Source organism: Salvelinus sp. IW2-2015, unplaced genomic scaffold (genome assembly GCF_002910315.2).
Source record: "Salvelinus sp. IW2-2015 unplaced genomic scaffold, ASM291031v2 Un_scaffold1303, whole genome shotgun sequence".
NCBI classification, from domain to species: Eukaryota; Metazoa; Chordata; class Actinopteri; order Salmoniformes; family Salmonidae; genus Salvelinus; species Salvelinus sp. IW2-2015.
In genome coordinates, this window is record NW_019942827.1 from 189287 (window position 1) to 200820 (window position 11534).

Here is an 11534-nt window from a genome sequence, read left to right on the forward strand (position 1 = left end):
AGAGGGTAAAGGTGTCTTCAATTCTCTTAAAAAATCTCCATCTTACTAGATCACCTACTACTTCATCTTACTAGATCACCCTACTAGTTCATCTTACTAATCACCTACTAGTTCATCTTACTAGATCACCCTACTAGTTCATCTTACTAGATCACCCTACTAGTTCATTCTTACTAGATCACACCTACTAGTTCATCTTACTAGATCACCCTACTAGTTCTCTTCACTAGATCCACCCTACTAGTTCATCTTACTAGATACGCCCTACTAGTTCATCTACTAGATCACGACTTACTAGATCACCCTACTAGTTCACTTTACTAGATCACCCTACTAGTCTACAATCTTACTAGATCACCCTACTAGTTCATCTTACATAGATCACCCTACTAGTCTTCTTACTAGATCGCCCACTAGTTCTCTTACTAGATCACCTTACTAGATCACCCTACTAGTTCATCTTACTAGATCACCCTACTAGTTCATCTTACTAGATCACCCTACTAGTTAATCTTACTAGATCACCCTATTAGCTCACCCTACTAGTTAATCTTACTAGATCACCCTACTAGATCACCCTACTATCTCACCTTACTAGATCACCTTACTAGTTCATCTTACTAGATCACCCTACTAGTTAATCTTACTAGATCACCCTACTATCTCACCTTACTAGATCACCTTACTAGTTCACCTTACTAGATCACCTTACTAGTTCATCTTACTAGCTCACCCTACTAGTTCCTCTTACTAGATCACCCTACTAGTTCATCTTACTAGCTCAACCTACTAGTTCATCTTACTAGATCACCCTGCTAGTTCATCTTACTAGATCACCCTACTAGTTCATCTTAATAGCTCACCCTACTAGCTCACCTTACTAGATCATTCTCAACTACATTTGAGCTACTAACACTGATTTTGCAGATAGTTACAATTTATGTTTTACTTGCAATGATCATAATTGTATTACATACTGTAAATGTTAGTTTATCTGAGAAGCCTGTTCAGATCCTGTGCCTCTGATTTGTGTTTGAAGGGCCTCCGGGTCCAAGGGGCCCTCCTGGCCCTGCCGGTCCCCCTGGTCTACCTGGGCCCCCAGCGACCTTAGAGGACCCAGAACCCTCTAGAAATAGGACCATGAGAGCACACCTGTTAGAGAACACCTGTCTCCATCAAGCCAACATGTCTGACTCTCTGAGTGAGTATGCTGTCAGAGATTCCACCAACAAGGACATGCATTCATCCTCACTGTCACTGTAAAACACTGTTCCATTTTTTTCTCTACACTCTTAGGTACAGAGAATACAGCCACAAGCAGTGACACCTTGAATGTAACCAATGCAGAGAATGTTAATCGAACCATCAGAGCACACATCCATCAAGCCAACATGTCTACGGGTGAGCATACTGTCCTGGCAGAGATTCCACCAACAACAACTCAGAATCACTATGTATGAACATACGTTTATTCCTCAGTGTAAAAAAAACACTGTTGCATCTCTCTCCCCTTAGAGTCAGCGAATCTAGCCGCAAGTAATGACACGTTGAATGTAACTGACACAGAGAACGAGGAAGCAAATAACCGACAAGATGACATACACAAAGATTGGGAAAGAAAGACCTTGACGTAACTGACACCAGATGTGGAAGAAGGACCTTTGAACCTAGAACCAGAGTGAAGGACGTAGTACTGAAGAGAGTTGTGAGAAGATCTTTGAACGTAATCGACAGCGAAGATGTGAAGAAGCACCTTTGTATGTAACTGACACCGAGATTGTGGAAGAAGGATCTTTGAACAGTAACTGACAATGAGATTGTTGGAGGACCTTTGAACGTAACTGACACCGAGATTGTGGAGAAGGACTTTAACGTAAATGACACCGAGATTGTGGAAGAAGGACCTTTAACGTAACTGACATCCTGAGATTGTGGAAGAAGGAGGACCTTTGACGTAACTGACAGTCGAATTGTGGGAAGAAGACTTTGAACGTACTGACCAGATTGTGGAAGAAGGATCTTGAACGTAACTGACATCGAGATTGGAGAAAGGATTGAACGTTTGCACGGATGTGGAACTTTGAACGTTAACTGGACACGAGATTGTGTGGAAGAAGGACCATTGATACGAACTGACAGGAAGTTTGTGGAAGAAGGGGACCTTTGAAACGTACGCACACTGGAGATTGTGAAGAAGACTTTTAACGTAACTGACAGTGAGATTGTGGGAAGAAGACCTTTGTACTAACTGCACACGAGATTGTGAAGAAGACTTGTTTTAACGTAACTGACACGGATTGGAAAAGGAAGGACTTTTGAACGTAAACTGACACGGGGAAAGAACCTTTTTGTGGAAAAGGTAAAAAAACTTTGATGAACACCGAGAATGTGAAGAAGGATCTTTGTACGAACTGACAGCGAGAATTGTGCGAAGAAGACTTTACTAACGCAACACCGAGAAGTGTGAGAGGACTTTTTGAACGTAAACTGACAAGCGAGATTGTGAAAAGGAACCTTTGTTACGTAACTGACACCGAGATTGTGGAAGAAGGATCTTTGAACGTAACTGATACCGAGATTGTGGAAGAAGGACCTTTGAACGTAACTGACACCGAGATTGTGGAAGAAGGACCTTTGTACGTAACTGACAGCGAGATTGTGGAAGACGGACCTTTGAACGTAACTGACAGCGAGATTGTGGAAGAAGCAGCATTTAAGAAAACTGGTATGAAACTATTTAAATCTATAAAGGGGTTGAATTAGGATGGTGAAGGTATTGAAATTGTCTTCATAATTGATTGCATTTTATGTTCATTTTCAGCAGAAATCTTCTCTGCTCCCACCAATGACACCTTGAATGTAACCGACACAGAGGATGCGAAAGAAGAACCTGTTTGGAAAGCTGGTATCAGAACTATTTCTACATAGGCAATACTGGGGGTTCAATTGGGATGTTGAAGGTAGATTATTTTCTTCATAATTGGTTGCATTTTGTCAACAGAAGGCCTTAAAGTCTTCACTGTTCCCTCCAATGTAACCACAGCATTTAAAGGTACAGTCTGGAAGCTTAGTTTGTACTACTGTACTGTACCTTCAACCTTTACTCATGAGCGCCCCCTAGTGGAAACTGTTGCTTAGTGAAGTCTTTTACGTCATTTCAAACATTGTCATTATTTCATTTTACCTAGTGACGTTTCTCTTTCGTATCCATAGAATACATTATCAAAAGCATAACATGCTTTCCAAACGTCACTAAAATGGAAACTACATTTGGAGTTTGGATGCGAGATGCAGCCCGGGTGAACGATAACCACATTTGGATGGCTGAACACTTTTCAGGTACAGTACTTTTGGCAAGTCGTAAAGAAAATACCAATAATATTGAGGAAATATATTTTATAATAGGGGAAAACTCAAGGCCAAAGAAAGAAATCAGCTGTTACAATACATAACGTGTATATAAGTTGCAACAAATGAAACAATTTCCAGCAGAAAGATACTGTGTGTTGCGATTTACATTTGGCTTTTCAGGTCGAGTCTTGCAGGAGTACAAGAGCATTGCATCATTTCCTAACGGCAGCAGCAAGTCTATTGACATGAGGAAGTTGTACCAGGGTTGTGGCCACATCATCTACAATGGGTCTATGTACTATCACAATGCGGGAACCTCGAAAGTTGTCAAGTAAGCGTTTCTTTTACTGCAGTTTAAAGCAACACATATATGTATCCAGATATGTTTCCAAAATCTTGTACATGATTCCTAAGTATTTGACCCATTCTCAATATTTTGCTTTTTAACAGGGATAATCTGAAGACCAGGAGATTACAGACACTGTCCGTTGAGAATGCTCTTTACCACAATCGAACCTARCTCTTCTACAACTCCAAGACATACTTTAAGTTTGCTGTGGACGAGAACGGACTGTGGCTCATATATGCTTCAGTTGTCAACGGAACCATGATGGTTGCCAAGCTTAACCACAKGAGTTTTTCTGTGTTGTCTGTGGTTAGCACGTCCTATCCTGTACCGAACGCTGGGAATGCCTTTGTTGCGTGTGGAGTTCTGTATATGACTGACACCAAAGACACAAAAGTCACACATGCCTTTGACTTAATGAAAGAGAAACCTTTGAATGTAAGTTTYGATCTCAGATCAGCCAATGGTATTATGGCTATGTTGTCATATTATCCCCAAAATCATCTTTTGTATATGTGGGACAACAGCTATGTGAAAATATGCAAGGCTTATTTTACTTCGGATCAAAAAAGTCTAGTCAAATGTTATGATCGTAAATAAATCTTATGATCGTGGGAGACATTCTGCCTAGGAGAATACAGCCACAAGTAGTGACACCTTGAATGTAACCAATGTAGAGAAGGTTTTATTAACAATCAGAGGACACACCCATCAAGCCAACATGTCTATCACTGTCCTGGGAGAGTGTTCTAATTTTTTAAGAATGTTAGTGTCATAAAATATTCATTTTTGTATAATATTTGGCATCGATATTTTTCTCATTCATTCTCATTCATGTTGTACAATTACCAATAAAAACATGTTTTCTTTTCATATTTTACAGTAATTCTCTATCTGATCCTCAATTCAATCAACTGTAAATCCAGCCCTCATTCCCTTTCAAAGTTTGATAATGCGATACACTACATATGCTAAAGTCTGACCTCAAAACATAAATAGAAAAAAAAAACTAAATTCTGTAACAATGCGAACAGAACAAAACAGAGGTACCAAGTAGGCCTAGTAAACAGAATATCAGATCAATAAAGGCCTGACACAATCTATATTTAGGCTAGTTAAAAACACAGTAAACAAAAGGTGAATGGAGACCCAAATAACCAAAACATAGCCTACAGCCTACTATGGCGAGATGTATCCATGCACAGCTGTCTTGCCAAACAAATAGGACTATAGGCCGCTTAAATCATTCAAAATCACAGCYGAAGCCAATCCAGGAAGAAGAAAAAAAACATATGAAAATATGCACCGCCCTATGGGACTCCCAATCACAGCCGGTTGTGATACAGCCTGGATTCGAACCAGGCACTGTAGTGACACTTTAGACCGCTGTGCCACTCGGGAGCCTAGCTGCTCCAGTGGCTTTCCATAGTCCTCCTACTCACACCGTGGCATGCTCTTTCCATTGTGCTGGCGTAGRGGAGATACAGATTTTGCGCCAACCTGGCACTCAATTATTTGAACTTTATTGCTAGTTTTATACAGGGGGGGGGGGGGGTCTAGGCCCCATCCTTAAATTGGAGAATATTGCATTTTTCAAACATTATACTTAATTCTATGTAAAAATAAAAGTATATTTTTCTGAATATCTCTTGTTTGAGCTGTCTGTATCCTCCTGACTGGTGTTTTTTTTTAAATAAACAAAATATGCTTCTCTGATAAAATATTGAAAGGACTGTGAGTTGCTGTGTTGTTATGTTGCGTTGTGTTGTGTTGCTTATTCAGTACATTTTCGTTGTTGGTTGCTTTTCTAAAGTCTACCAACCATGCCAGCAAAGATAGTTATACAAGCTAGCTACTCTAACGTGATTGAAAGCCTGAAGTGGATTACTAGCTAGTTATGAGGTTGGGAACCTATCTGGGCTGTAGTTATACACGTGTGGAGTCTAACGAATCAGCGATTCTGGAATTTCCTAGTTCCGACTAGCACGTAAACGCGGCATGAGTAGGAGCGGTTTACCCCATTCTACCTGGACGGTGACACATTGGTACGAATCACATCGTTGACCTGCWACCCTACAGAGTCGCAGTGACTCGACGAAATTGTGCTCCGGGAAGAAACTGTCAATACTTGTTTTGGTTCCATCGTGCTCCTTTACGAGTCGACAGGTAAAGTTAGCTGGCTAGCAAACTATATTGTTAAGCCACATTTTGCGTCTCTTAAACAGGTCACATAGCTAACGTTAGCCAGTTGACATGTTTAGTTATGTTTCACCGGCTAGCTAGTAAAATTACCTATTTTCCGGAATGCTCACTTGTTTTTCTGTCGCTAGCGGCGTTTGCTAGTTAAAATAAGCTAACTATCTGCCCCACTGGCTTCCATGTCCGGCCTTGGCCTTCCAGCTCTAGGGGTGTTGTTTGTATAATAGCTTGTAAGTCACGTAGCTGAGCCCGCTACTTTTTGACGGGTGAAACTGAATAACTAGTTAGCTGTATCGTTAGTAGGGAGTTTAGTTCCGTCAGATTTGTGTTGTAACGTTACTTTGCTAGCTACCTAACTATGTCCTAGGTAACTACAGTACCTAACAGCTGCCCGGGTTGATTCATGCTGGTTAGTTAATCCTGTTTATCTGTGTTTATTTGCTAGACCTTGACTAAAGTATGTCCTGTACATGTACATCGGCCGTGAGGATATTCTTGAATTCAGCACACAGAGGTAAGAACACTTTGCAATCTTTATAAATTGTCAAGTTAACTACAGTAACGTTAATCTAAACGTGTCTTTAGATAAACTACGTGACATTGACCTCGTTAAGTAGTTTTTGAAAACAGGTCGTCCTGTTGCATTACATTGATACATTTGGTGTGAGAATTGTGTYCAATGTCACAAATGTAGCGCACATRAYGTGGCAGCTAGCTATATTTCCGTAATACCAAATGTTGATGTTGACATTGTAAACAACACCGTAGGCTACGTCATAATGAATGATTTCCGGGAAAGGCTGATCTAACGATTGGCTGATGGAGGAAGGGAACAAGGCATAGGATTAGAATGACTCATTCTATAACTATGGAACGGGGAAGTTGGCCTGACCTAATATATGAATCATGGCCATCCAGAAATAAAATTAAAAAGTACAAGTTTATGTTTATTAAAACATAGGCCTAAACATTTGGTTGCATGGTGTTTCTGTTGTACAGGACTGTCTTGTTCTCGTATTCAACTCTATGCTTTGAGCAGACCTAGTTCTTGTGAAGCTCACCTACCWCCCAGAGTCCGAGTGAGGTCCTTCCATGAAACGGCAGTATGTTTCGTTGCTAAAGATGGAACAACCAAGGATGGATCCAACGATGGTGGAAAGGTAAACGTGATTCCACTGGATTAGAACATATCTGTTTGCCTGCTTTACAGAATGAATCACCCAGTGGTGACTAGCTTGGACCCAGATCTGTTTGTGCTGTCTCGCCAACTCCTATGGTCATTGCCAAACATGATATAACAACGTGGCAAGATGGCTTGTTCCCAGATCTGTTTATGCTAAGTGGTGACATATTGATTGAATTGACCTCATCTCTGGTGGTGACATCATAATTGAAATGGAATTGACCCCATCTCTGGTGGTGACATCATAATTGAAATGGAATTGACCCCATCTCTGGTGGTGACAAGACACAATAATAGACTTTCTAATAAATACACAGTGGTTTTCAACAAGTGACAACGACATAGCCTCCTATCTGTGGCTACATTGTTTTTCCTGCTGTGTTGCATTCATGATAGTATGTCTCTCTCTCTTGTGCTGATCATATGCAGAAGAACGTCGGTGAAGCAAAGAGACTTTCGGGCTCTTCTGGTGGATCAGGGAAGGGGGGTAACCAGCTGCACTGTCCCAAATGRGGAGACCCGTGTACACATGTGGAGACCTTTGTATGTGAGTACCCATTAAAAATAAAATAGATACGATGTTCACAGGCTGTATTTTCTAAAGATTCAAGTTGTAGAAAAAGCAGTGGTATAAATTATTGACTTGTCACACAGTCACTACTATTGTATGAAATCAGAGACGGATAAGTGAAACATTTCCAATTGTATTATTATTAATTTTTTTTTCAGCGTCAACACGTTTTGTGAAGTGTGAGAAATGCCATCACTTCTTCGTGGTGCTCTCTGAGACGGACTCTAAGAAGGGTCTGGATACAGAAGCAGAGTCGCCCCCTGAGGCTGTCAAAATGGCCTTCGCACAGAAACCTCCCCCGCCACCCAAAAAGGTACGAGCACAGAAACCTCCCCCGCCACCCAAAAAGGTACGAGCACAGAAACCTCCCCCGCCACCCAAAAAGGTACGTGCACCAATGACCATAAAGAGGAACTGGTTCTTCTTTCTCCTGTTTTTTTATTTTTTTATTTTTTATGATGTGATGGTTATCTTCAAGCAGGAATTACTATGATGATGCTGCAGGTATACCTGGAACTATAATGCATTCCCTACATATTTTGGGGGCACTGAGCAAATTTCAGGTCTGCTGAGRGCAAACGTGAACGTTGTGAAAATTCTGTACAACTTCCAGAGCGCGTTTACTGTCAACACTGAGGCGGTACACCCTTTAAGTTACAGTTTTAACAGTGGCCAAYTAGGATACTGTTGCTATTTGATCATAATGTAGATCTACCAGAGTGGCCTACCATCAAGAACAATGYAGAAAATACATCCCATAACATTTTAACATTTTAAATTATATAAACAAATATTGAGGTAGGCTATATGATCACACCGGTAATAGATCCGTTGTTGTATTACTTGTGAGGCACAGCTGAGTGAGAATACATTTAAATTATTAGTTTTTTATTTTACTGGGCTGATGGTGCCTGTATCTGACGGTCAGTCTCAGCGGAGGGAGAGAGCAGCAGACTGAGGGTCAGTCTCAGCGGAGGGAGAGAGCAGCAGACTGAGGGTCTGTCTCTCTACATCCCTCCGCTCTCCCTTTCCTCCACTGACACTGACCAAAAGGGGACACCGTCTTCCAGCTGATGGCGAAACTCGAGTCGCACCTGTCGTGACTTGACTTTAACATTCGTCTGAAGACAGTTAGTTTGTTATTTATCTAATCATGTTTAATTGTTACCCGATTTTTTTTAAATTAATCATGTAACAATTAACTCATTAGGATCTGGGGCACCACGAGCGGTTCTTTAAAGAGTTACCATCTCCCGGATTAAACTCTGAAGGTCTTTACCTATCACATCCATAAACAGTCAACTTATTAATCATAACCTTGTATCATATCATCATTCTGAACAGTCGAAACCCCTACCTATATGTACATAGCTACCTCAATTACCTCGTACCCCTGCACATCGATTTAGTACTTCCTGTTTTGCCATGTTATTTTTATTAGTTATTCACTGTGTATTTATGACTCGTGTCATTATTTAAATCAATCATTATTCAATCAAAATGTATTTATAAAGGCCTTTTTACATCGGCCTTTTTACATCAGCCGATGTCACAAAGTGCTGTACAGAAACCCAGCCTATAACCCCAAACAGCAAGCAATGCAGATGTAGAAGCACGGTGGCTAGGAAAAACTCCCTAGAAAGGCAGGAACCTCGGAAGAAACTCAGAGAGGAACCAGGCTTTGAGGGGTAGCCAGTCCTCTTCTGGCTGTGCCAAGTGGAAATTATAAGAGTACATGGCCATTTAAGGACAGATTGTTGGTCAAATGTTCATAGATGACCAGCAGGGTCAAATAATAATCACAGTGGTTGTAGAGGGTGCAACAGGTCAGCACCTTAGGAGTAAATGTCAGTTAGATTTTCATAGCCGAGCATTCAGAGGTTGAGACAGCAGGTGAGGGAGACAAAGGGTCGAAAACAGCAGTTCCAGAACAAGGTAAGACGTCCTGTGAACAGTTTCAGGGTTCCATAGCCCCAGGTAGGACAGCAGGAAGTGGATCAGCAGCACTGGAGACGAGGACAGCCAGAGGCATGGTCCAAGGGCTCTCGTCCTCCGGGAGGGGAGAATTAGATGGTCGAGATCTTAAGATCATACAGGACACCAGATAAGAAATGAGAATTACACCAGATATAACAGACTGAACCCAGCCCCATGGCACATAGACTGCTGCAGCATAGAGACTGAGACCGCGGGAGGTCGGGGAACACTGTGGCCACGTCTGACTATACCCCCGGACAGGGCCAACCAGGCAAGATATAACCCCACCCACTTTACTAAAGCATAGCCCCCACACCACTAGAGGGATATCAACAGACCACCAACTTACTACCCTGAGGCAAGGCTGAGTATAGCCCCCACACCATTAGAGGGATATCAACAGACCACCAACTTACTACCCTGAGGCAAGGCTGAGTATAGCCCCCACACCACTAGAGGGATATCAACAGACCACCAACTTACTACCCTGAGGCAAGGCTGAGTATAGCCCCCACACCACTAGAGGATATCAACAGACCACCAACTTACTACCCTGAGGCAAGGCTGAGTATAGCCCCACACCATAGAGAGGATATCAACAGACCACCAACTTACTACCCTGAGGCAAGGCTGAGTATAGCCCCACACCACTAGAGGGATATCAACAGACCACCAACTTACTACCCTGAGGCAAGGCTGAGTATAGCCCCCACACCATTAGAGGGATATCAACAGACCACCAACTTACTACCTGAGCAAGGCTGAGTATAGCCCCACACCATTAGAGGGATATCACAGACCACCAACTTACTACCCTGAGGCAAGGCTGAGTATAGTCCCCACACCACTAGAGAGATATCAACAGACCACCCACTTACTACCCTGAGGCAAGGCTGAGTATAGTCCCCACACCACTAGAGAGATATCAACAGACCACCAACTTACTACCCTGAGGCAAGGCTGAGTATAGCCCCCACACCACTAGAGGGATATCAACAGACCACCAACTTACTACCCTGAGACAAGGCTGAGTATAGTCCCCACACCACTAGAGAGATATCAACAGACCACCCACTTACTACCCTGAGGCAAGGCTGAGTATAGTCCCCACACCACTAGAGAGATATCAACAGACCACACCAGACTTATCCCCTGCGGCAAGGCTGAGTATAGCCCCACACACATTAGAGGGATATAAACAGACCACCAACTTACTACCCTGAGGCAAGGCTGAGTATAGCCCCCACACCATAGAGGGATATCAACAGACCACCAACTTACTACCCTGAGGCAAGGCTGAGTATAGCCCCCACACCATTAGAGGGATATCAACAGCCCACCAACTTACTACCCTGAGACAGGCTGAGTATAGCCCCCACCACATTAGAGGGATATCACAGACCACCAACTTACTACCCTGAGGCAAGGCTGAGTATAGTCCCACACCACTAGAGAGATATCAACAGACCACCAACTTACTACCCTGAGGCAAGGCTGAGTATAGTCCCACACCACTAGAGAGATATCAACAGACCACCAACTTCCTACCCTGAGGCAAGGCTGAGTATAGCCCCCACACACTAGAGGGATATCAACGAACCACCAACTTACTACCCTGAGGCAAGGCTGAGTATAGTCCCCACACACTAGAGAGATATCAACAGACCACCCACTTACTACCCTGAGGCAAGGCTGAGTATAGTCCCACACCACTAGAGAGATATCAACAGACCACTAACTTACTACTGAGGCAAGACTGAGTATAGCCCACGAAGAGCTCCTCCACCGCACGAGCCCGAGGGGGCGCAAAACCCGGACAGGAAGATCAAGTCAGTGACTCAAGCCTGGCCCGACGTCACGCAGCCCTCCTAGAGCACCAGTAAGCCAGTGACTCAGCTCCTGTTATA

At 42.8% G+C, this 11534-nt stretch overlaps 1 protein-coding gene, 1 long non-coding RNA gene and 1 pseudogene across 2 annotated transcripts in view; all 3 read left to right on the forward strand.

The window, feature by feature from the left end:
- Positions 1-1041: 1041 nt before the first annotated feature.
- On the forward strand, positions 1042-1611 carry LOC139024286 (uncharacterized). Its single transcript, XR_011475576.1, has 3 exons — positions 1042-1201; positions 1297-1401; positions 1516-1611. It is a non-coding gene; the product is annotated as an uncharacterized lncRNA (long non-coding RNA).
- Positions 1612-2070: 459 nt separating this feature from the next.
- On the forward strand, positions 2071-4572 carry LOC112070360 (gliomedin-like; annotated as a pseudogene).
- A 1098-nt stretch (positions 4573-5670) lies between these two features.
- The window catches only part of LOC112070354 (ATP-dependent Clp protease ATP-binding subunit clpX-like, mitochondrial), a 32351-nt gene continuing 26487 nt past the window's right edge, over positions 5671-11534 (forward strand). Inside the window, exons 1-5 of the mRNA XM_070438935.1 lie at positions 5671-5863; positions 6342-6410; positions 6896-7056; positions 7509-7626; positions 7809-7963. Coding sequence (XP_070295036.1) covers positions 6356-6410; positions 6896-7056; positions 7509-7626; positions 7809-7963 — 489 coding nt within the window. The 5' untranslated portion in view covers positions 5671-5863; positions 6342-6355. The remainder of the gene's footprint in view (positions 5864-6341; positions 6411-6895; positions 7057-7508; positions 7627-7808; positions 7964-11534) is intronic.